The sequence below is a fragment of the Crocuta crocuta genome, unplaced genomic scaffold (assembly GCF_008692635.1).
Source record: "Crocuta crocuta isolate KB4526 unplaced genomic scaffold, BGI_CrCroc_1.0 scaffold131, whole genome shotgun sequence".
NCBI lineage: Eukaryota > Metazoa > Chordata > Mammalia > Carnivora > Hyaenidae > Crocuta > Crocuta crocuta.
The window spans coordinates 14,491,920-14,518,962 of NW_027528977.1; the positions used below are offsets into that span (position 1 = coordinate 14,491,920).

General features: G+C 37.8%; 1 protein-coding gene across 1 annotated transcript in view; it reads right to left on the reverse strand.

Annotated features, from left to right (window-relative positions):
* The window catches only part of RANBP17 (RAN binding protein 17), a 302,985-nt gene that overhangs the window by 80,267 nt on the left and 195,675 nt on the right, over positions 1 to 27,043 (reverse strand). The window contains exons 15-19 of the mRNA XM_077757358.1: positions 24,680 to 24,739; positions 17,162 to 17,235; positions 16,035 to 16,115; positions 5,374 to 5,437; positions 5,173 to 5,281 (exon numbers count right to left, since the gene is read on the reverse strand). Coding sequence (XP_077613484.1) covers positions 5,173 to 5,281; positions 5,374 to 5,437; positions 16,035 to 16,115; positions 17,162 to 17,235; positions 24,680 to 24,739 — 388 coding nt within the window. The remainder of the gene's footprint in view (positions 1 to 5,172; positions 5,282 to 5,373; positions 5,438 to 16,034; positions 16,116 to 17,161; positions 17,236 to 24,679; positions 24,740 to 27,043) is intronic.

Below are 27,043 nucleotides of genomic sequence, written 5' to 3' on the forward strand. Positions count from 1 at the left end.
TACCATGAAAACCAGGTAAGTTATTAAAACTGGATCTGGACTTAATGGGCTGCTTTCTGCCTACAGGGCCGGCTAATTAGTCTTAATTATCTCATTATAGATTCTAAGTATTTCCAGCTGCTTCTTTACCCCTTATTGCCCAGTCCCCCGCCCCCCATGTCTATTTTCCAGATAGTCTCTGCCAAGTCCTGGACACAGGTGATATATTGATGTATTCTTCCTGTCTATCAGAAAATTAGTTATTTCTGATCAAGCTTCTCACTTGCTAAACCCTTCTGGGACATGTACCTCTGGGTTCTTTTATCCATGAGAATAAACATGCCTTGGCTAATTATTAGGACAGGAGGAAACATTTTAAAACTACATTTGACTTTCACTGACCAGAGAACTGTAATATACCTATATAGGGCTAATAATAAACGTGAATTTATCTATTTATTTCACTGAAGCTTGGAAAGTAATCCCTTTTCCCTTCTCACTGCCCTCAAGCCTCAAATCAATCATTCAGTCCAAGCAGTTGAAATAAAAATGAAAGAGAAAAAGTTACCTTTCCTAATTGATTGAGAATATGAAAGGTGAAGTAACAGCGAATTGAATGAGAATGTGTGGTCACAGGGCTAGAAGTTTTATGACTGTGACTGACCTTGGGCAAGTCATTTAATATCTCTGAACCTCCCCTTTCTAACAGATAAACAGTGCAATAATACCTATTTCATGTGGGCCGTTGTGAGGATCAAATAGGATAATGTATGTGAGAGTGGTCTGCAGGCTATAAATTTGTAAACAAATGTTAGTTATTAATAAAGACAAGGAGAGTGTCCTTCCTCTGTGTATTTTTACTTTCATCATTAATAGCTATTTCTAGAATACTCTACCCCTTGTATTCAAGTCATTTACTTTTTATTTAAAATTTCTCAAATTTAAGCTAGAGAGATCTTCAGGTGCCACTTATCTATTAAACGTCACAAAGGTAGACGAATAGTATGGCACGTTCCTCCCTAAAGGGAGAATTTCTCTTAATGTCTATAAATAACATTTTAATATTAGCATTCCTTGACCATTACAAAATACGACTGTTTCTTAGAGTTTGAGTATCTGAGGAAAGCATCTCTCACTCGGATCCTATCAATATGTTTCTCATCTCAGTAGTTCAAGACAAGGTGAAATCACAAAACGTCCAAGGAAAAGAAACTGTTAGTGACTCCAAGGAAAAACCATTTTAGTGACACTGAGTAATCCTAAGTTTGTGGTTGGTGAAAACCTAATTTGCAATGAGTACTATTTGGTTTTCCACAGAACAAAGAGCCTTGTTGTAGCTCTTTTCCACACTTCCCTTCACCAATATTTGTCAACTGAATTCACCTCTATTCAAATTAAACAAAATAGAAGGTTTTATTTATTCAAGTATTTTATACTGAACAGTTCCCTGGAGGTTCTCTATTTACCGGCTTGGGTAATATTATCTTTCCTTTAGTTTATTAGATTGACAAAGTTAATTTAAAAATAACCTAGGGAACTTTAAGTGATTCTTGGAAGGGCTAACATATGTGCACATATGGCCGGTCACCTATTTTCTTCTGTATGTAAGCTAGCTCGGGAAGGGAGGTTTTGCATTAATTTTTATAATTTCTTAGAATACAGAAACACATTGCCAACATGAAAGATCATCGTTCTGATGATGAAACGCTTACGGTTGTTCTTTATACAAGTGAACGTTTCGTCTAGTGTAGCCAAGGAGCAATTTGATAAAATGGTACAACGGTCTATTGCCAAAAAACCCCCCCATTTTCATCTGAAATACAACCTGGGGCACATAGCATCTAATTAAATTCATACAAAGAGCAAATTATTGAATAGAAACCAAAATGCATTTCAAAGTAAACACCAATTAATGTGACGCCCAATTTCTTTCCCCTTTCCTAATCACTCCAATGTGCATGGCTCGTACACAACACTCAGCTTGGTTTGTAAGATTCAATTAGAAAGAATATGCTTTATGTTGCAGTCTGAGAATTACATCCCATGCTTTGCTGGGTAGGGGTGTGTGTGTGTGTGTGTGTGTGTGTGTGTGTGTGTGTAGGGGTATGTGTGTGTGTGTGTGTGTTTTATTTGATTCTTACCCCCCCCAAAAAAAGTCAGTGATAGAAACAGTTCTTCCCTACTTTTTCTTTAATTTGAGAAGATTTCTCATTACCTAATATGTTTATTTATTTCATTTAATACATGGATCTGTGCTTCTTTGGACAACAGCACCATCTCTGTTTTCTTTGTTTCCATGACAGTGAGTGCAATGGAAAACTAGATAGCCACATACGTAGAAAGTCTGGGAGCAGCGTTCCAGTCAACCTAGCTTGTGAGACAAGGCTTCAAATAATAAATTAAAAAAAAAAAGTAATAAAACTGTGGTCAGAAACACTCATCAAAAGATCATCTATAAATAATAACACTTAAAAAAGAGAGCAACGGGCTCTCACAAGTTGATCACTTGTGAAAGCACTGGACTTGTTTTGCTTTGGAGAGGCCAGTGATCAAAGCTACTCCCAGAGAGAACCTGGCAGGAACCGCTGGTTCCAGGAACTGTGATGATGGCACCTTAGTTACGGGATACTTTTGTGTCATTCATCCACTAAATATTTATTGAGCACCTACAATGTAGCAAATAGGAGACTGGTGCTAGAGACCGTGGAAAAGGCAAAGTCCATGCCCTGAACGAGCTCAATGTGTATTCTGGAAGAAGAATAACTCTGGTTCTTAACAAGGAACAGACGCTCTGGTAAAATAAATCACAAATCATCCCTTGATGCTTATAATAATAAGCATCAATAATAATAATGCTTCAATTACTTTAAAAAGTAAAAACCACTAATAGAGACTTTCTTTTCAAACAATGTAAAGGTTCCTTGACTGTAGCTGCCATTATTTTTAACTTCGTCTATAGCCAGATTCAATTTATTTGTATGGAGCACCCACCATGTACCAGGCCCTTCCACCGAGTCTGTCTCTATTTCTCCTGAGGTCTAAAAAGTGCTCGCGATCTAAAAGGATATTTACCTTTAAATAAAACTGAGAACTAAAAAAATACCAATTTATACTTCATATTGTTATGGGTTCGATAATGCAAAGGAATCTAATCCTGAGAAACCTAATAAAATCCTTTTTGAGGTATTCAAATTTATATATTTTACTTCAGCTTCTCATACCTCACAGTTTACGCTGAGCGATACTAAATAAAAGTAGTCTTCAAAATGGCAGCCTGCAACGCAGGGTCTTGCTGGGCATATCACGACTCTCAATTTTCAATGCAGCGGTTAAGTGCGGGTCGGGGGGAGGGGGGATGAATACTGGCAGTGCCATCCTGCTGTTTAAGCTACCGTGGATTTATGGAAGGTTCTTTTGTCTACACTGACTGAATGAGAAAGGATCTTGAGCCACTCCATTTCTAGGTCCTGAAAATGTGCATGACATGAACCTACTTCCAGGAAATCTCCTCCACCTTGTCCTCTTTAACTTTTGTTCTCCCACTTCTTTCGCTGTTGGACAGGGCCATTAAAGGAGCATTTTTAAGGCTTTAGGAAAGAGACTCCCTCTGGGCAAGGGTTTCACAGTCTTCTTTAACGCTTGGACACCTGGGAGGAAAGCAAAGGGGCAAGCTCCCTGAGGGCAGGGGCCCGTGTGCCCGGCTGGTTTCCGGCCTGCCTGCCCTGAGAGCTCGGTGCAGTGTGCTCTCTAGGGGATCACTGAGGAAAATGACAGACTCAGGCTGCCCCTCTTCGCTCCAGTGCAGCGGCCAAGAGGTGACTCAGGCCGGTGTGCAGTGTGCAAAGCTGTCACTCAGATCTCCCCCTTGCCTAAGGTAGCAGATGATTGGGTTTTGCCTGCCTGGTTTACACTCTTCAAATATTTATAGACAGCTCTCTTTGCCTCAAGCCCTAGTTGTCACTTAGCCAAGTTACACATACGTGCTTCTTTTAATCTTTCTTTAGAAATCAATCCCACCAAGCTCCTTAATCATTCTAGATGCATTTCTCTCAACTTTTGGCTGTTTGTCTCTCCGGTAATTTAGTCTGTTGAAATGCATGGAAATAATGAAGATGTGGAACAGAGAGGGGTTCAGTCACCTTTCTACGACAAGGTGGAACATCTTTAATGTGCGAAATAAAATTATTTATCCTTTCATCTTTTGTATGATCATTTAAAAAAATTCTTATTTAAGCTGATGGATCAATCAATATATTGTAAGAGAAATGATGAAAGAAGTATCATCAGTAATATATTCTCTTAAGGATGATAGCATCATCAAACTCCTTCATGTGCCTATAAACTGATTAATTTAATCTGCAGTATTCAAACATGGGCGGGGGGCGGTTTGGGGGGACAGGGAGCCCAGAGTAACACAGTCACCACAAAGAGGCTAAAGTGCCCATCCTAAGGTACTGTCTACCTGTGGATACATCTAAGTAACTTCAGCTTTTCAATGAAAAAAATGTTTTAAGTAAGTTTTGTTTTTTCCAAAAGTGATACCTTAAAGAAAATGTCAAATAATCTGAAATGAGAAAAAGTTACCGATAGTTCACTACCCCAAAACAACATTTAACATTTATAAAGAATTTCATTTAAGTCTTTTTTAGCTGCATCCCCCACCCACCCTAAGCATGCTCACATCATTTGCACAGTTTAACACCTAGCTTTTCCACTTAATGTTATCAAATTTCATGTACTGCATTATCTTCAAATCCCAATTTTAAGACTACAGACTATTCCATCAAGTAAGTAGATGCACTATAATTTTACAATTCCCTACTGCTGGATATTTACATCGTTTCCATTTTTTCTCTAGATTAAGTGTCATTACAAAGAAAATCTCTAGTGTAAAGCTTTTCCATATTTAAGACTATTACCTAGATTCATAGTAGTAAAAGTAATGGATCAAAGGATACCCAGAACATACATTCTGAGGGAATGAATTAATGCAGGTCCTATGTGAAGTTAAAAATACTACTTGAAATACAAAGATTTATTTTTTGATGCTCAAATCATAGAGAGTTGTAGAAAACTGTCAAAGATGGAGAATTCTAATAACTTAAATGTGGTGCTCACTAGTTAATCTGCTCCTTTATCCGCACAAGTATATTGTTGGACCCTTATCGATCAGGCTTAAATTCTTGACCTTACCTAGATCTACCATCAGAAGGCGAGTGAGGGCCGTGTAGAAGGTTGTTCGGCACCTGAAGTCACTGAGGCTGTAACTGTCACTGATGCCAAGGAAGGGGAAGTGTTCACTCTAATGAAAGCCAAAGAGCATCCAAAGTTACTAATGTTTTGCCTAAACCACCCAGAAATGTCTAGTCATTAAATAAAGGAAGTACAACTTACCGTGTGGTTTTTTAACATGAATTTCACAGCATCTATCTTCACAAGTTTTTTTAAAAGGATATAGGTAATAGGAGTTAAGGATTCTGGGGAAATCTAATTGTCTTATCAATAGATAATCACAAAACAACACTCAACTATAATAGCATTAATTTCTATTTACGAAGAATCAATATTATTTCTAAAGAGTATTCCTACAGAAATGTCTTTCATTCTGTTAAGAATGATAATCCATTATTAACCAGTGCAATTACTTTTCCTATCTTATACATATTCTAGTTATGGAAAGGAAAAATGAATTTTATAATTAAGACAAAAACTTCTTTACTATTAAAGCCTTGATAGTAGAAAATTAAAACTGACCCTTTTTACAGTTTGGATATAAAATGAGAACTTCTTTTCACTTAATATTATTTCATAAAAAATAATTATAAAAGACCCATAATAGACTATCAAGAAAGAGGAAATTATTCAATTCTAAGAAACAATGAGCCCCCTTAGTAGAAATCTAAGGAAATTCTGTTTTAGATGAAGATAAGAATACAATTAAAAAGTAGCTGACTGCAAGTTATCAAGTGTTGAAGGACAGGCCTAAAGTTTCTCAAGTACCTAGTAGGTGTAAGACGTCTTATATTTGTTAATTCACCTATCTTCACAATTACGCTGTCCAACATTATTTATTTCTAATCCATAGATAGAAAACAGACATTCAGAGAAATTAAGTTACTTACCCAAGATTACACAGCTAGAGATTGACAGTGCTGAGATTTGAACTGAGGTTTGACTACAGAGGCCACGGTCTTTCTACTGCATCACATTTTCACCAGAACAGTTCAGTGCAGAATGGGAAAAAAGTTGAGAAACGCTAAACATTATCACAAGGTCTAAATAATTTCTGGTTAGCTCTGCCATCAAAGAGGGGCTGGTGTGGTTCTAAGAATGTCTATTTAGTGTACAAACACCCTCTTTCCTTACTTAGTCCCTCAGGTGTGGGTATAAAAAAGTAGAAAAGACATTGAACACGAGTCAAGAAGGCTGGGCTTCTGGCTTGACTACCCTATTCAGCCAGCTGGATGAGTGTGAGTACTGTCCTTGGCTACTCTGAGCCTTAGTTTCCCTCTCCAACAAATGCGGGTGAAACCTATCACCCGAGCTATCCCACAGGCCTGTTGGGAGGATCAGATGATGCAAATGTCTCTGGCAATTATAAATCAATCAGGGAGGAAGACACAAAGATACAGAGAATGAACGCGTACAGAATGTTTGCTACCTGCAGGGTTGATTCTCACAATCCCATGAGATAATTAGCATCACTTCTTTTATTCTGATGAGGAAACAAATTCGAAAAGATTCAATAAGACTTTCCAAAAGACAGACAGTATAATTTAGATTCAAGTCCCTCTGAATCTAAAGCAATCATTCCAGTTGCATATTAAGCATGTATATTTGGCTCACCTCCAGATTAGATTGTAAACTTTCTAAGGGCAGGGGCCATACCTATGCATTCTCCTCGGTGCACTGCTATCAAGTGGCTGCTCAATGCACTGCTTTTCTGGCAGGCTGAAGGGGAACAAGATCAGGGCTGACCCATAAGAGACTAATCAGAAAGAGAAAATTACTGAATTCTATGAAACAATGAGTCTAGTTAGTAGAAATCTAAGGAAATTTTGCTTTAGATGAAGATTAGCACACAACTAGAAAGGCTTTTCTCTGCATATAAAAATGAAATTTGAGGGGTGCCTGAGTGGCTCAGTTGGTTAAATGTTCGACTCTAGGTTTCAGCTCAGATCATGATCTCAGAGTTTCATGAGTTCAAGCCCCGCGTTGTGCTCTGTGCTGACAGCCTGCTTGGGATTCTCTCTCTGCTCCTCCCCCACTCATGCTGTCTCTCTCTAAATAAACTTAAAAAAAAAAAAAGATGAGATTTGAGGATTTTTCCCATGTGAATCACTGAGCGGAAGAACTGCCACTCAAACCTGACTCAGTTAAACAGGGGTGGGGATCAATAAACTAGGAAATATCTTAAGTAATTACCAAATACAGTTCTCTTGGAATTGCAAAGTTAAAAGTGACAGGGTCTATGGGTAATAAGAATGCTGCCATTAATAGGAATCTTCCTGTCAGTGCTACTAATAAACAGCAAGTCGTGTTTTGACAATAGAATATTTATGGTAGCAATAAACAGAACACTCACAGGAAGTGTCTCATCTGCCAAAGACACATGTTCTACAGAATTGCATCTGTGCACTTTGTATCAAGGCCAGCCTCACTGCCTTTTAATTATATTCTAAGGCAAAAAAAAATTAAGAATAAATTTTTTACCTTTTTTCAATTAAGAAAAAAATGAGAATTCATCTGAATATTTATATTCCTCTATAGGAATTCAACTCAAAGCTAGTTATACCCTTTAAGAGAGCCTGTAATGTGTGTGTGTTTTTTCTTAAAGGGCAAATGGATACATCATCTTTATGATCTTTTTACTTTCATCTTGTTCTTCTCTACAAGACTAGGATTCTTAGGAGTTGTACCACTTTAGCTGGGTGGGAGCATTGTAGTTGCGTGGCAGTACTAGGTTAGATTTCAGAGACTTGCTCGCAACAGCTCGTAACCGTGAACGTAATAATGGTGGCTAACAGTAACAGCACCAAGATTACGAGTCTGGAGTAGTGAGTGAGACAACTTAGTAAAGATCACACATGGAACATGTGTAGAGTGAAGATTCAAATCCAGGTCTGACTCTAAACTATAGGCTTTCCTCAGGTTACATCACAGCCATTTGGTTTTAAAGAGGCCAGTGATTTTTATTTTTTTTATTTATTTATTTTTTAAATGTTTTATTTATTTCTAGGAGAGAGAGAGAGAGAGAGAGAGAGAGAGAGAGAGAGAGAGAGAGACAGCGTGAGCAGGGGAGGGTCAGAGAGAGAGGGAGTCACAGACTGAAACAGGCTCCAGGCTCTGAGCTGGCAGTCAGCACAGAGCCCGACGCGGGGCCCGAACCCACGAACCGCGAGATCATGACCTAAGCGAAAGTCGGACGCTTAACCAACTAAGCCACCCAGGCGCCCCAAGAGGCCAGTGATTTTTAGAGATCACGAGCTTCTTGAGATACAAAGGAAACTGGAAGTAGGTCCCAGAAAAAACAGGGAAACTGTTCTTTTAGGAGGGACCACTTCATTAAAGAGCCTTCATCACATCCAGGAATGAGCAAACTCCAAAGCCTGGCTGATATTAACTCACTAAGCACAATTCCTAGAAAATTCCTGTTTCCATGTAGACTTATGAAAACACTGAGGAAGGTGAACAAGGTCTTATTGAAAGCTAGGATGACAGAAAGGAGAGAAAAAGTCAAAAGAAATGGTGTATCCTACAGATGGCTGGAAATCTTGAAAACCTGTACCTTTGAGGAAGAGGAAAAGCAAGCTGAGAATGAACTGGGTTCTTCAGTTACCGGAGTACTACACACTCTAGTAGCTGATGGGCATGGCAGCACCAAGTAGGACTTCAATTCACGGTAGCCAGACTTCACCAGGTATCTACATTTCATCACACCTAAAATGCCTCTGATGAGAAAAAACATCATTATTTTATGTGCTGAGAAAGAAAGGGTGTTTTAAAAGGTGACCGCTTGTGGTGTTTATATATCTTAGTACAGAAGTGTTAATGTGAGAAGCAACTTCTGCTTTAAAATCAAAGAAGCGGTTGGTATATTAGGCATAAGACATTCACTAAGCACCAGAGGGTAGATGATGCACTGATCTAGGCAATTATTTAAAAGCCATACATGTTTACAAATAGGTTTTGCAGAGCAGACAGAGTTAAAAACACATTATCCTAATGATAGAAGAAAGTCCACAGATAAGAAAAAGACATGATGGAAATTACTACAGGTAACATATAGGTAACCAAGTATAATTACTGAAATATCAGTTTAGTTATTTCAAAAATGATATTATGTTCATAAACTCTACTAATCTAAAAGAATTAAAAAATGTATAACCAAAATGAAGCATCTTAAGGAATACTATTAGTTACTTATAAGGACAGGAGTTAAGGCTTTGTCAGTTAACAAAAGGGGTAACATTAGGTTCGCATACCCACTAGGTGAAAGTTTGAATATAGAAGACAAGAAAAAAAAAGACTCCTAATCTCTAATAACGTGCAACCTAATAGCAGAGAGAGGACTAGCCAATACACAGCTATGTGATATTCACCCTCAGACATACAGAAAAGAACTAGGTGTTCAAGAATGTTGAGAAGAATAAAGATGAATGGAAATGAAAGGAATTAGTATTCAATAAGCACCTCTTGTGTGACAGGGTCAGCAGTACCAGGTGTCATATTTTGTTAGATAACAAAAATATATTGTTATAGTCTTGCTTCTGGTAGCACACGTACTAAAACTGAAGATCAGTATGGCCCTAGCACAAAGATATATTGTTACATAATTACTATTTTATTTAATCCTTACAAAATCCCAAGAGATAGATAATATTCCCTTTCTACAGATGAAGTAACTGAGCCTCAGAGAAATTAAATACCTTATGTCTTTTCAGTTAATATAATGACAAAGGGTCATAACTGTTTCAATACAGCTTCAATAAGTTTTTAGTAAGACTTGAAAATTTAAGAGACCTGATTGAGTTGCAATGGGTCAAATGAAAAGAACAGCATATGTGGTGATTCAGTAAAGATAATGAAGGGTGTCAAGGGCAAGGTAAAATAAATTTCCTTGGCCCGAGCATAAAGTACAAATTGTGGTTGAGTGGTGGATCAGAAAATTAGTTATGAGAACTCAGTAAGTCAAGTACTGTTAAAGGACTCATGTTCTAATCAATAATTTTACTTTGACCCGAGAAGCAAGTGGAAGTGATTCTGGGCTTTTGGGAAGAGAAATGATCAGATCACAATAATACTCGAGGAAGATAATCTTGTGAAGCAGGAATCTAAAGAATTGTGTGAAGGTCTGAGTAAGTGGGTTACAGAAAAGGAGTAGAGAGGATTCTCACACTTGATTCTAGTATAAAAACAAATGGAGCAGATAAATTATGGGATGACTTTTCCATGGACAATAGAGACAGAAAACAAAGAAATAAATCAACATTTCTTTTGATGAGAAATGTTAATAGAAGTACGCCTGAGGGATATATGCTGAAACTAGTTTTATTTAACATTCTCGAAACCATCTGGAGATGGTGGTATTCACTGAAATAAAGCAATACATTTTAATACTGTTTCACAAAAGCAGAATTACTACTGTTTATTACTAAATATCTCCTGTAACAGACATACCCAATTGTACTTCCATCCTTCACCCTTATTTCATTCTATACCTTTGTTTCATCTCTTACCCTCTACTCTTTCCTGACCCCACCTCATTCAGGATTCATACCCCTGTACAGGGAAGATCAGTGACAGGTAAGGATACATGGTTTGCACATGAGTTGTATACTTAATGATTTGTATATAAGCTATATCTAAATGTCCTTGAATAAAAAGAGTTTCCTCAAAGCCACCATATCAAAATAACCACATACCTGGTTATTTTTGATGAATAAATTTTCAGGAAATTGGTATGTAATTTATTTGAGTTAAATTTTTTTTTTTTTTTTTTTTTTACAAATAGTTTATTGTCAAATTAGTTTCCACATAATATTTGAGTTAAATTTTAAAAGGAAAAAGAAACCATGTTAATAAAACAATGGACTTTGAGCTCTTGGGAGAAATATGTGCAAGGCAGTCTGGAACCAGGATCAGTTCTGTTAGAATTCAAAATCTGGGAGAGCAGGATCTGTGTCTCATTTGAACTTGTGCTCTGTACTTAGCAAATGCTTAATTAGTATTTGCTGAAATGAAAGAGGCCAGCAAGGGGTGCCTGGGTGGCTTAGTGGGTTAAGGGACCAACTCTTGATCTTGATTTCAGCTCAGGTCATGATCTCATGGTCCATGAGTTCAAGCCCTGCATGCAGAACCTGCTTGGCGTTCCATTTCTCCCTCTCTCTCTGCCCCTCCCCTACTTGTGTTTTTTTTTTTTTCTCTCTCTCTCAAAATAAATCGATATATTAAGAGGCCAGTAAAATAAAGTAAGTCATTAGGATGAGTATGGAATTAAATTTAAGAATCATTATTCTTACTCAGTGTTAAATCTAAATTAAGGATGCAGTTCTGGGTATTGAACTAAAACCACCACCACCACCACCACCACCACCAAAAACAAGCAAGAAAAGACAAAGGAAGCTGGAAGAGGTGTGGGGTTGAAAAAGTAAACCATCACAGGGATCAAGCAGCCAGAACAGGAAAGAGACTCTTTGGCTTGTAAACGCGAAAACAACTGAGATAAGGTACCGATGGATAAACAGATGTAGGATGCATGTGAATAGGAATTATATTCACCAAATCCTGGTGTACAGGAACTAAGGAGATAGTCTCAAAGTCTTAGAGGGTTAGTCTGAAGCCAAATGGAAGGAATGATTTCTTTAACAAATAACTTGGGCCAGCTTTGTGGATGACCATGCTACGCATTTGCAGTGTTCTAAGCTTAGAAGGGCTGGTGCTTGCTTCAATGCTGTGTTGTTGAGGTTGTGAAAAAATTTTTTTAAAGATTTTATTTTTAAGAATCTCTACACCTAATGTGGGGCTTGAATTTACAACCCTAAGATCAAGAGTCACATGCTCCACTCACAGAGAATTTCAGGTACTCTGAAATTCTTAATAGCTTAGGAATAAGGCACCCCACATTTTCATTTTGTACGGGGCACCATGAATTATGCAGGTGGTTTTGCAACAGCATAGAGAAGTTATTCATTCTAAGAATTGTAGTTAACAGTATCAACAGGGTGAGATGAATTTGGATAAATTCATGAATTAATGTAGAACCCTGTTACGGTGTCTGTTTTTAAAAAGCTAAAGATATTTTGGGTTTTCTTTGAAGATAATGTAGTAAGGGCAACTACCAACAGAGGGCCTAATAGAAAATGAAATTTCCTTTCTATTATCTACCTGAAACCCAAAGTGAGATGTGTTACTGCTATAAATTTGAGTGAACAATGAACTGAAGTAGAAATATTGATCAATTTTTCTTCAAGGGAATAAAAACTTGAAATACTGATTAAGAAACAGAATTTTAGTTGAAATGTAAGACTTTCCTCTGTCTTTCTCAGCATTTAAAATATGTTTATTTCATGGCAATGTAGGACTCTTCTCTCCACAGTCTTCCCAGCCGTTCCCTTTTTCTAATCACTTGAACAATCTTACCCCTTCCCCAGTTAGAAACTAGAATTTATGCCTGGAAGGTATTTATTTTATTTTTAATTTTTAAAAATGTTTATTTATTTTTGAGAGAGAGAGAGAGACACAGTGTGAGCAGAGGAGGGGCAGAGAGAGAGGGAGACACAAAGTCCGAAACAGGCGCCAGGCTCTGAGCTGTCAGCCCGGAGCCCGACGCGGGGCTCGAACTCAGGAACTGCAAGATTATGAACTGTGAGATCATGACTGAAGGGGAAGCCGGACGCTTAACGTACTGAGCCACCTAGGTGTCCCATGACTGGAAAGTATTTTAAACAGGAAAAATGAACTGTAAGTATGAAACCTGATGTGGATCAACTCTATGCATGTTAGACACAGCTATTTAAAATCTGGAATTTCTTGCAATTTAGTCTTGGAAATTTAAAGAATACATTAAAAAGTTACTCAGATGTATTTGCTGAATGTAACATATATACCTCATGTAATGAATCTGATGGGAAAACATAAATTTTCCCTCAAAAAAGGACACTGGATTTTAAAATTACAGTAGTCTTACCAATTTGGAAAGCTTCAAATTTGGCAAACAGAAACTTTGGTGTAAGATACAATAGACTCTCCAGTTAAAATCTGGGAACTTAGTGAAATGGTGTCTTCATGTACATTATTATTTAAGGAAGTAGGCTATCTCTAAAAATGTCAAGTCTGACTTTCCCTAGTGAAGACAGAGTCCTATAAAGAAATATCTGACATTCTTATTTGGGACATCCCATTAAATTTTCCAATTATCTTAAAGCACAAGTTCTCACAGTATGGTCCCTAAGCCACCAGCATCACGGGAAACTTGCTGAAAATGCAAATTCTCAGGTCAGGCCTGTCTAATACCTCCTGAAACATAAACTCTGGAGGTGGGGTCCAGCAATTCATATTCTAACAAGAACTCTAGCAATTCTGATCATCCCTAAAGTTTGAGACTACTGATTTCAGGCAAGTAAACATGAGTCTTCTTAGCACTTTCTAAAAATGAGGATCTTTTGTGATTTCAGTTTCCAAGCAAGTAGTCAGATACAAGAACACTAAAGTTCATAGACTGGCTTTGAGAACCATAAACAAACACTGAGTAGCATTCACTCTGAAGAAGATAAAAACAGAAAAAACACAACAAAAAGTATCTAAAGACATGCATTAGAAAGTAATCAGGAACATTTAAAACCTTCATAGTAAGATGCTTTCCAGTTATTCCTTACTGATATTTTAAATACAAATATTTAGACTATGTATATATATATACATATATATATATAAAATAGAGGCCCATTATTAGAGGCCAGTTGTTGATGATTTTTATCTCGCATAACTGTTTCTATTGCTGAAAAATGCCATCTGATTTTAACACAAATATAATGTATTGCTTTAAAATCAGGACTTAAAAACACATTATAAAAAAGAAATCGATTGGAAACAACAAAACATGCATTAGGTAACCAGCAACTGCACTGAAATAGATATACCACTCACATATTCCATTATGTAAATGAATTCAAAGATATTTCATGACTTATCAGCTAGAAGGGACATAATGATTTATAATTCAAATAACTGAGCACTGAAATCAAATTGAACTAATATATATTTCTAAATATGGAAACCTGAAATAATTGTTAAAAAATATAAATCAATGTACCCAAGTTGAAATCATTCACATCCCTTGGTTTAAATGTTATAGCTTTTAGTTTTATCTAATAAGTTTTCTGAAAGTATGATTTTTTATTAACTTCAAGAAGAAGTGTTCAAAAGCAATAAACATCTTATGAAACAAAAGGTTATAATTTTAGGATTAAAGAATATGTAAGAGATATAAGGGGATACTTAAATAGTGGAAAGAAATAACTTAGGCATTATGCATATTATACCAAAAAGAATACAAATCAAATTAATTTTATATTAGATTTCAATTCCAACCTAAAAAATAGGGTAAATCTAAACAATAGATACGTGCTGTAAAATAACATAGGCTTCTTTCCAGATAATATGCTCTCAAGGTAATTCATTGTGAAAAGGCCAGAGTTTGCAAGACTAGGAAGTACTTATAAACCACTTCATATGTTAGAAATAAAGAGTATTTCAGCATTATTATTAAAAAAAAATACAGGTTGAGTTTTTTTTTTTAATAAGAAAAAATACATATCTTAAAAAGCCAAAATGACCACTGGAATTGGGTTGTACATCACTTTCCAGTAAAAAGGAAAAACAGCCTGGACAGGTGTAATTTATCATTTTTCTGATTTAATATCAAAGAAATATATTAAAATAATAAAAAGAATCCTGAAATCCTCAAAATTTGTAGTGATAAATAGCCCTCCCTGTCTTTATTGCATTATACCTACTAACAGAAATATTGCATGGTGGATTTTGCCAGACAAGGACGATTATTTTCCAATAAAAAGTTGCATATTAAATTCCAGCACAAAAGTGGGTGTCTAATACTTTGGAAATCTTTTATGGTTTCCCAAGGAACACAATTTTAAACTTAACTAATACAAACATATTCCTGCAGTAAGCCTACATTAAAGATTTCCTTCCAATGCCACCCATTTTCAGAATGCTGTCTTCATATTTAAATATCAGCTAATCTTGGTGGTTAACTAAACCAACACTTATTTTTCACAACTCCTGTAATATTTGATAGCTAACATATAAAAGACAATCTACATGCTTGTCTCTCATTGGTAGAAACAGGACAATAGTATCAAGTATAATCTAATGAGAAACGATGATTCTGGTTAGATTTAAGAAACCTGCTAAAGATAGAAACCCAAACATTTAATGTGTAACAGGAAATCTTATTTTAGAGCAAATAAGATGTTGATTTGTTGGCGGCAATAACCTAAGAAATGGTAAAAAAAAAAAAACTTGTATTATTTTCTTCCTTTTACTCCTTTGTGCCTCTTAACTAATCAAAATAATACTCTTTTCCATTGAGGAATACTGAAGCTATAGTATTTACTCTCAGGAATTCAATTTTTATAAGGTAATAATTTTAGAACATTTTGACCTTCCTAAAATTAGTTACATGCTTTCTTTTAAAATAAGAACTCCCTGACAGTTATGAAAAATCACAGACTGAGACACATGAGGTTGTATACTTTCTTATATATCCACTTATTAACCTGGATGGGTATAAACATAACTTTAACTAGTTAGGAATCTATATATCCATATAAATTCAATTGTGACTGAATAAATAAATGCTTGACAGTAAGTAGCTAATATAAATCTTTCAAAAACACACATTTACAGATAAGGCTAAATGAAAGGTTTTTTATTAAAAGAAACTGTAACATTAGAGCAAGGGAAATACCTGGGCAATAGAATGCACCTGTTGGGGTGTTTCTATACATTACCAGATATAGTAAAAAGGATATCCAACAGAAAGATCATTTAGGAACTGAAGAGTCCTTGAAATCACAGGCTCACATCTTCCCCAGTATTTAAGATTTGTAACGCTAAATATGAACACAAAGTTTTAATCGTAAGTAAGGTATTTGCTTGTATAGGGAGAACATGGAAATACACATATACTCATGTTAAGTTAGATGACCTAAATCAGAAATAGCTCACAAAGTTGAAAAGCAGGTTTAAATACCACTGGAAAATTTTCTATTCTATTCTTTTTAATAGCATAATCAAAATTATATCCTGCCAATGTAAAATGAAACACTGCTCTCCGAACGGTGCATAATTCTATAAATTTAGTTTTGTGAATTCAAAAAAACTGCCTAAGTGTTTCGCAGAAGAAACATCAAGTTTGTACGTAAAACAAGCATCTTAGGGAATGACAGCAGGAGTTACAAAGGAAGTCAAATAGGGGCTCACAGTTACTGCCAAGAAATGAACCTTATCAAACTTTTGGCTCCAAAGCTTGCTTCTTATGATCATGATTGCTTATGTAGCATTGTTCTCTGCAAGGAACAGAGTACTGGCTACCTGTTACGCAGATACAGTGGGTTGCCAAAAGAAGGCATGCAAATTGAGACTAAATGTACAGAATTTGGTGTATGACTGGAAACCAGTTAATTCTGCTAACAGATTATAAGGATGATGTAAGGGAAGTTTCCAGGAGTAGGTCTTTGGTAGCCATTGGTTCTTGCTGGAATCAAGGAATGCCCTATCTTAAGGCAATCGGACCTCTCCCAGTGATTCCAGTTTGCAATTATCTCTTCAGTTGGTCTTTGAAACTGGGTCTTTGCTTTCTAATTAAAAGCAAAAACGCTGCCCAATTGAAGAGTCAAAGTCTGCAAACATTTTAAGACCACGTTTCGATGGGGCATACTGCAGTGATATGGGTACCCTGACAAATAAGAATGTCTTTCGGGTGGCGAATTTTAAATATGTGAAATTAAGTGTCAATTAAGAACAATGCTACCGTTCTAAGAATTAAGCACAATTTTTAAAAATCTTTTATTAAAAACAATATTAAGGGATTTAAACACAGTAAAAGCATCTATTACATTCAAAGCAACGACAACAAAAGACAAATCCAAGAACTCACATTTTCGTCATGAATGTTTCTAGAACATGGTTGTCATCTGTGATTCCTAAAACTTCTGACATACGGGCATATACCTGGATGAAAACATTTCATTGTTAAAAGCTTTATCATTAACATATTATTTTCAAAAGACTATTCAAACTGAACAAATGGAAGATTTTAAGCACTGTTGCTTATACAGTGAAGCAGAGTGTGGGTAGGGAGAGCAAATGAAGGATTTCTTAAAAATTATACTTAAAAAATTTACTCTCTTTTTCTTCCAGGAAGTACCTCTCTCATTTTGAAATACATACCCACCCATACACACCCACACTCACAGACTCATTTTATTCCCAGCACACCACATAATTTTCTTTCTCAAACTGGTAAACCAACCCTTTCTCAAAGATGGGCATATGTACATAAAGGGCTGAAAAGTGGAGTGTCTCAATAACTAAAACATTTAAAAAATTTCCATCTATGCCAGATATCGGCAAGCCATCAGATAATTCAGGATTATGTTAGGCAGTTATAAAAAATAAAGATTTCAAAAATAAGAGGACATTAAAGAATTTATAAACATTCTCCTCAAAAATCTCTCAATCTCTCAATTAACCACCCCCCCCCCCNTCCATGCTGAAACGGAAATCCCAGGCTCAGAGACTCTCTGTTGAATACATCAGGGCCTGGGGGATCCACTAACTGGACTTCCAATTAGGGAGTGTTGGTGGCAGAGTTTGGGGTGCAACACTTCAGTCCCAACCTAAGCCACATGGAGCTTATAAACATATCCCACTTCAAGTGGGAAAATGCCACCAGCAGCCAATGGAATATTCCCTAATAGCCTGGCAGAGCTGAGAGGTGGGATGACACCTCCATACTCCCTGATGCTCTGGTGTGATTCCAGGTTCTCCCTGCCAGACACCAGCTGTATGGGATTTCTCTTCTGTGATTTGATCCCCTGTGATTGTGTTCTCTCACTTTCTCCCGCTCCGCCTATTTCCCATGGTATGGCATGGCGACTTAGCTTTCGCTCCCTATGCTTTTTACTTTTCACGTGTGAACACCAGCTTCATACACTGCCACAGGTCACGGAGGTGAGTTACAGGGTTACACAGAGAGGAAGGCTGTTCACCACAGAGATCTTGTATCTGGATTTTAAACACTGTTCAAAGGAGAAGCTTGTTTTCTGGGCTTTCATCCTAAGTCCTATACCCAGAACCTGCTCAGGCCAGTGGGAGGGAGAGAGGAAAAGGTGGGGGGCAAGTGGAGATGGCAAGAGAAGGAAAGAAGGGTGGAGGGGAAGAGGTGGGGGAGAGAGAAAGGAAAACTGAGATTCACATTCCTGTTGCCTCTTCTGCTAATTTTGAAGCCCTACAGAAAAGCATTTCAATCACTGTATCTATCATTTTGCTCATGAGAGTAGGCCTTCATCTCTTAGAAGACTGAAGCTCTCACCGTGTTTGTAAGACGTTTAGGGGGAAGAGGAAGCTAGGGAGAAAAAGTCCCAGGAAGTTAGTTACCACCAATCCTCAAAGATCAGAAACGTTTATGCACGGAGAAGGCTCAGAGGCTCAAAGGCAGAACGGTGTGTAGAAAGGGAAGTTTCCCTTATCTCAGCATGATCCTAACCCTCTCTTATGGATGGAAGTAAATGGAGTCCCTTGGAAAATCTGATATTGATATGATTAATGGCACACACGGCCCTTCACAACTTGGCCCCAGCATACCTCCTCTTCTACCATTTCCCTCCATCTGCAGTCACAGTAAAATACTGATGAGTCACTGAGGCTTCCGACGCAATTTCAGATTCCTAGGAGTTCGCGTACTGTTCATTTTGCCTGAAGCAGCTTTCTTCCTTCTCTCCCCTTGATTCCCATTCAAAAGTCACCTCCTCTGAAGCCTTCTTTGCTGTCCTGGGGAGAGCCTCTCCTTTGTGCTCCCAGTGTCTGGTCCATTCCTCTCCCGTGGTGCTTCTCACACTGTAATTGTTTGGGTGTCCCTTTCCCCCACTACACTGTACTGTATTTTTGTAAAATTAAGGTTTACATTTTCAAGACTTTATAAATGATATTTTTTTTTACAGCATAGCTCAGAATTAATCTAATTTTGATTCTCTCCCTGCAACACTGAATAATAAAAGCATAATAACTAAAATGTGATTTTAAGCCTTTAAGACATTTAAAAAATCTTTTTTGTTGTTGTTGTTTTCAATTGGTCCTTCCTCCAGGGAAGTTTAGTGCGGTGTCCCTGGCATTCAAGGAAGAAGGAAGCTAGGCAGGCAGGTCTGTTGTGTTCTGCTGTCAAAACAGCTTCTCAGAGTATCAGATTTGACCCAATAAGATACTAGAAAAAACAGTCAACATTGACACATGGCAGTGCTTTAATCCACAATTATCCTTGTAACTTGCACCATTCCTTTTATCATCCATTAGCTTTGATTCCCATTATCCCATCTAGAACTGTGTCAACGCTTCTGTCCCTAGGGATTCCTCTCCACTCCTAGGATCTGACAGTCAGGCTTGAGTACTAAACAGGATCATTACCTCTTAAATCCACTTATCTGATCTACTGAATAGTAAATTGAAAAGCTCATTAAGAGCAACAATCTGATTTGTTTTCACGTGTGACAGGGTCATTTAAAATCAATGTATGATTACTGCATTTCTTTTAAAAGACTGTCTCACATTTTCCAAGGCACCTTACCATTCAGAGAGCATGCAGATAATATGAAAATGTCTTTAAACATCTGAATTTAATTATACCACAGACATATACAATTTGCGAGTGGGAAGTAGTTTGTCCAGTGAGGAAATATCTTTGAGAATGTTTGTCACAAAGCACAAGTCAATGAAGGCTTTCTATAGAAAAAATTCTAACACAGGATTTAGAGATTTTCAACATTTTCTAAAACTTCTATCACTTTGCCCAAAAAATTTTCATCACAGCAAGAAGAACCTATGTCACAATACTCATTTTAAGGAAGGATATAGAAGCTGGCATAGGAGTGCAGGAAGGGAACTCCCTTGAAGTTCACATTATTTATTCCTCATTTTTAATTTCAGGATCAATTAAGGTAATTAGATCATAATGGAAAATAAGCACAGGTCTAAGAAACAAGAGGTGAAGACCATGTGTGTTGTCCATCCTTCTCTGAGGGATACAATGAAGTTGAAAGCGGCCATGTCTTTGGTTATGCGTTTCACATGCCCAGACATGCACACATTATAACCTCGTCTTTGCCTGGGCACCTGTGCTTTCCTCCCGGTCCTTCTTTTTTAATATGCCTGTGTTTCTCTATCAGACTATAAGCTCCCTGAGAACAGAACCGATGTTCTTTTATCTCCCATGCTTAATGCTGGACAAATGTTTGTTACATGAATAAAAAGAACGTAATGATAAAGTGCACATATTGGCAGACTCCATTTCACTCACATTAAAAAAACAACAACAACAACAACAAAAGGAAAATAACCCATAAAAGGCATGGCTTTTGCACAGAGCTTTTTCTCTTTAAAAATAATATACCCCAAATTCCACTCACCAGAAGTAGCCCTGGTAAAATATCGTTATTTAAAAAGGTGTGGTGTTAATGCTTAATGTTTCTAGAGGAAGCTCTCCGCCTGTGATACTGTGATCAGCTACTGCTGCTGGCCTGATAGGGGCCCTTCTCAGACATTACAACACAACATGATCTGCTTGTAGTATTAATTTTCCATGTGCATTTGTGTTTTCCTCCACTATTTCAAACACATGCTGCCTGAGGGCAGGGGAAAACACTTATTGCTTTTAACATCTCCAGAAGTAATTAGAATACTGCCTTGACAAACAGCAATGTAGAAAAAACATGGGCGTTGGTCCCAAAGATATCTGGATTTGAATTCTGGATTTGCCACTCACTAGGTGTTACTTAAAGTCTCTGGATCTTATTTATCTACCTGTAAAACGGGGATGATGATAATAATAATAGTGATAATACCCACTTTATGACTTTGGGGAAGATTAAAGGATGATCCCTAATAGGGAGCTTGGTATTTAGTAGTTATTCATCAAATGCTGCTTCTCTTTCTACCCCATCTTAAAGCAAACCAAACCTTAAATATGTATTAACTTTGAAATGTTTACATATATATTCAATTAACACACTCTAATCACGGTCAGAAATGGCATTTGTTAAAGGCATAAAACTTAAAAATTTCATTCTACAAAACGGATTTTTTTCCTACTTCTACACAGTTATTATCTTATAAGCCAGAAAAATGATCTATTTTAACCACTCACCCATCTCTCTAGCTCATGAAAGACAGGATGTAAGGAATTATCACTATTATGGATTTGAGAAGACACGATCCTACAAAACTGTTTTAGTATGTTTGTTTCTCATCTCTGTTTATTTTACTATGAAGGCTCTTTTTAATTTCAGAAAAGAGCATTTGGGTAGGTACATAACGCTTAAACGATCCATACGTTCTCTAACTCCTTAACTAACCAAATGACAAATATTGCCTGTGCACATGCAGGTAGCTTAAGTGATCATATATCTGGCTTTTTAAAAGGGAAGCCAGACGAGATAAGAAAACCAGACAAGGAATAAGCATACAAATAGCAGTAAGATTTTGAGCTGTAAATTTAATTTAATAAAGAATAAAAGCACGGGCTGTGATAATTTTTTAAATTGCTTTCTTTTTCCAACGCTAATTCTTAGTCTTGGGTATGTGCAGTGCTTCTCTAACATTCTGGGTATAACTTTGAAGAAACTAATTATGTCAATCCTTAAATTTGAAGTAGATTACAGAACTGGGAAACCCAGAATATTAGTTCCTAAAGGTTGTATGGATATATAATGACAGTCACAGAAATTCAATAACAGCCCTCTATGAAATGTACTCAAAAGCACCACATGAAACAAATTAAAAAGAACAATGAATCTCTCATTCTGTGCAAATAAGAAAATAAGAGAAAACACTGGTTCTATAGGTTTTCATAACAGTTGTTATAATGAATTAAGATTTTGGGTAATGAATCTTCAGAAAATTACAGTAAGTTAATACCCCTAGGCCTTCCATAAATGTTTAAGATGTTATAACTTCTCAAAGAGCTTTTGTAAGCAGGCTCAATGCAGAAAATCAGCAGTGCTGTGGAAATCAACAACAAAGTATTCTGCCATCAGATGCGATACTTCCCTGAACCAATGTATTCCCCCAAATTCATTTAATAACACAAAATTGATACCATGAAATTTTTAAAGATCCCGATAATTGTTGTAAATTCTAAAGCAGTGTTCCCATGTGCTGAAATGATTTATCAAGATTTTTAACTAGCTGTAATTTGGTAAAATAAAACCTGTCACCAGAAGGGATCCAATATAGTGAAAACACTCATGTTCCTCAGGAAAAGAATTCTGGAGCTTAGTGTGAACTCACTTATTATGAATGAGTTGCCAATTTTCATATTTTTGTCTTAGTCTTCAAGTGTCCCTGACATCAATGCAGTGCTTTCTATAAAAGAGACCCGTTGGGAGTGCAAGGTAGGAGAGGAAGGAAAAAGAGAGGTGTAAGAGGGAATAGAGGATTGGGTGACTTGGATCTAAACCATTTGGAACCAAAGGTACTAAGGTCTTTCATGAATGCTTAAAGCAGAAAAAAAACCATGATCATCACAATTAACTTATGGCCGGATGAAGAGATTTAACGGTACACATATCACTGCTTCATACTAAATATACAAACTTTGTGCTACTGAATAGATCCACGCTCATCTTGGAGGACAAATATTTTCATATCACTTAAAACTGCACCACAAAGCAAGGACCAAAATTAGGTGGAAAAAAATCTCTTGCCAGAATTTCATTTTAGAATCATAACTTATGCTGGGAACCAAGTGGTAAAACGTTGGACTTCGGCTTGCCTCATTCAGCGGAAGACAGAATGGCAACCGATAAAAGAAAAGCTGGCTATGGAAGTAGAAAACAAATACGAATGTTAAGTGTTTATTTCAATTAGAATATCTGAACCCACCATCTGTGGTGGCCATCTTGCTAAGGGGACATGTACCTAACAAATCTCTTAAGAGGCATTCCCAATCTGCTTGAATAAGCTATTGTATAAGAAAACTTGGAGCGACCACTTTGGCCTCACATTTCCTCTGCTCCACATCCTGTGGCACAAAGCATGAGCTCAGCAGGCTGGGGTGCTGGGCTGCCTGCTGCCTTGTGATAATCCCCTCTCCCAGTAGGGGCCTCCACTGATGCATGGCTAAGAACATGCTTCCTCTTTTGCTTGCACCCCAGTGGGGTATCCATTCCTAACTTGGGCCCAAATCCAGACTGCTAAGGAAGGGCTCCAGATGCTGCCAGAGATATTTTTGGATTAGTTTCTAAACAATCATTTATTTGAAAGAGGGGTACAGGTACCGTGAGAAAACCACCAATACTGGCAATTTTGGAGAGATTCTCTCCCTCCCCCTCCCCGACCAGACCTAAGGTCTAACTACCACCTGTTCAACAGAAGCTGGCTGTTTGCCTCATTTTCCTTCAGGGAGCCACTGACTAAGGATCTCCACCAGCAGGAACCTAATGTCTCCCGACAGGCCTTCACTAGCCAAGAGGGACCCGGGTCGAGTGCACCAGTTACTGGTCACAGGATACACAGTCCATAGAAAGACTCCTGCAGTGCAGCCAGCTGAAAGCCAACTAGAGAAGACGGGGGGTGCACATTTGTCCTGACACAGCTTTGCTCTTGCTGGCTGCCAACTCACTCCGTGTCTGGGGCCAAGCTTCTGTTAGACTAGTCTTCTGTGGCTGAAACCACGGTAAGGCCCTGGGTAAATACATTATCTTCCCCAGCTCATACAATAAGAAGCTAACCACGGCTAGGGCACAAGGCTACTAGAGAAAGGCTTGACTGATTCTGGTGGAAGGTGGTGAGACCATGTATTTCAGGCATTTTATTTCTAATTCTGAACAACAGCAAATTTATATAGTGATTCGATTCTGGAGCAAAGAAGTTGATGCTGGATATAGTCTGTGAAAGGGTGATGGTAGAGGTGGGGAATTGGGAAACAGAAGGTTTTTTTTGTTTTGTTTTTTGTTTCTTTTTTCCAAAATCCCCTATATCTCTCAAGGTGGTCCACCAGAAACATACTTTGGCATAAGGGATACATGTACTGTAGATACCGTTCAATCACAGAGGCTGTTTGGTGGAGCCCTAGGAAAACTTTCTCCTTTCAGGTGTGAATGACTGGTTAGAATTGGCCACTTCAGAAATGTTGTAATCAAGAAACCTAGGCTGCTTTCACACTGTGCGATCACACTAAACTGAGTCTTTGCAGTTAGTACTGCTTACTGGCGGACTACTGAACATTTGGTTGTAAAACGTGCATACTACAGGGTTACACACTGCATCAAAAGGGAGCCAAGACAAGGCACCCCTACACTTATCACTGTGAGCATGTACCTGTATTAGTAACAAGAGCCTGGGGCTGTGGGGAGACAAGCATAAAGACTGGAGGTCCACCACAACAGCCAGCAGCTCAACTCACCTTAACTATTTTCCAAGCCTTCTCTGGAACTCGGGACTCATCACTCCTCAGGCGTACAACCTAAAAAGCACAGAGTTTAGGGACCTGGCACCTGACGTTAGGGATAAGGGAAGAGTCGAAGGCCTTCCCAACTTCAGGTAGAGGGAGAAAATGTGGTTCAGGATCTTTGTGACTGTCGCTTAAAATATTCTGGGGACTTTTGATTTTAGTCTAGAAGCCATGAGCAAAGACGATGGTGGAGTGCTGTTCAAAGTCTGGATGTGGTTATATGGATTTACACCATGGGTTTGCTTCCATGGAATAATTCAAAAAACCAATTATTAAAGGACAGCCCTAGAAAAGAGCAAATTGTAAAGAATACCTGACAGAACGGTTTTTAAGAATCTCTTAGTACTGTTGTTTCTCAGGAGGCACTCCCATTATGCAAGTGTGGCAACTGGGGCTAATGATTTAAGTAGGCCAAGTCACCTCTTCATGGGTAAAAGTACATTTTTAGTAAATGGAACTCATTGCCGTGGACATTCAGAGGGTAAGTAAATCGCAGTCTTCTGCCACTTAATCTAATTCTTGCACACCCTCTCCCCCAAATCCTCTAAAAATATAACAAATTCTAGTTACAGTGGGTATTAAGTAAGAATTTACCAGGTCCCCATCTCCATTTCTAACATCTTTATTTTCATGCACACATGTTACCTATCAATATTCCATTTCTGCCTTCACACTGCCGCTCAAACCTGTCCCACTTTCTACATCCAAAACAACTTCTGCACCTTCCTCCTAAGAGATACTCAACTCTCTCTGGGAAGGACAACCTGACATGAAGAGTAGAGGAATAGTGGCCCATGGAATGAAAAAGGGGGTGTCAATCATATCATCCACATTTTTACTGCTCTATCAAATCGGCTATTTTCACTTTTTGTTATATTCTCAAATTTTACTCCAAAATGTTGTTCCTATAATCTTTTTTGCCTTTCAATTTCTGTCCCTCACACTAGCCTTACTAGTGAAGAGTTTAACCTACCCCAAATGCAAGCAATCAGAGGTCACCTTCTGGTGGTCCCTTCATGCCTTCGAACTCTACTTTCTGGTTTCTCTGGGAAGGCAATGCCCGGGGCAACAGGCTAAGTCCTACTCCCATCTTAGTTTTCCTATTGAACACTTCTCCATGTTGACCTGGCTAAAGCATATGCAAGACCTCAACTGGTGGACCAAGACAACTGGCAGTTGCCCAGGAAGTATATAGCCTTCTCTCAGAAAGAAGACAGAAAATGGGCAAGTTAATAGCATAAATATTTCCGGTAACTTCACCCTGGAGAAAACACAGAATGTGGAGTGTAATACACACGGGGTTCTGGGTGAAGTTCTGCTACTTGCTAGCCCAGCACAGTACCTGGGAGATAAACAGGCATTCATTAAATATTTTCACTTAATGACTTAACCCAATAATCCTAGTTGACTTATTTAGCCTCTCAGAGTCTCAGCTTCTTCAGCTGTAAAGTGGAAAGAATAGTAACACAATGAATAATATCATGATTTAGGAGGTAGGCTAGTGAGATGATCAGGACCTAGTCTGAAGCCCAAGGCTAGCTGGATTCCACCACTTACTGGCTGATTCTGATCAAATTCCTTACCCTCCAAATCTCTGTTTTCTCAAATATAAAATGAGGATGACAGTAGGGCCAATTTATGAAATTTTTTTTAGAGGATCTGAGTAGTTAATTCATGCAAAGCACTTAGAACAGTCCTGGCACAGAGTAAAATTTCCATGGGTGTTAAGTGTTACGTATTATTGTCATATCATGCTATATGGTATATACAGCACTGCCAGCACAATGTCAGAAACACTTCGAAAGTTTTTAGTATATAGTAAGCACCAAACAAACACTAGCTATTAGCCCTTAGGGGCACCCAGGTGGCTCAAACAGTTAAGGGTCCGACTTCGGCTTGGGTCATGATCTCATTGCTCTGCTCGTGGGTTTGAGCCCTGTGTTGGGCTCTGTGCTGACAGCTCAGAGCCTGAAGCCTGCTTCAGATTCTGTGCCTCCCTCTCACTGCCCTTCCCCTGCTCTCTCTCTCTCTCTTAAAAATAAATAAACATTGAAATAAATTGTTTAAAGAACAGGTGGTCAGTAAATAGTCACTATTAAATAATACACAAATAGTAGTCTAACATTAAGACTATGAGGCATGAAAAAAGAGGACAGTCCCTTTTCTTTGTGCTTTATCTAGATTAGACGCTGGAAAGTAGATGTACGTTCCAAGTTTGTATGTGTGTAGCTTTAGTAATGGTTCCAGAGTGATCAGAGGGGAGAGAGCCCTAATGAAAGGCAGCTTAACACCTAATCTTCTATCTTCTAGGAGGAG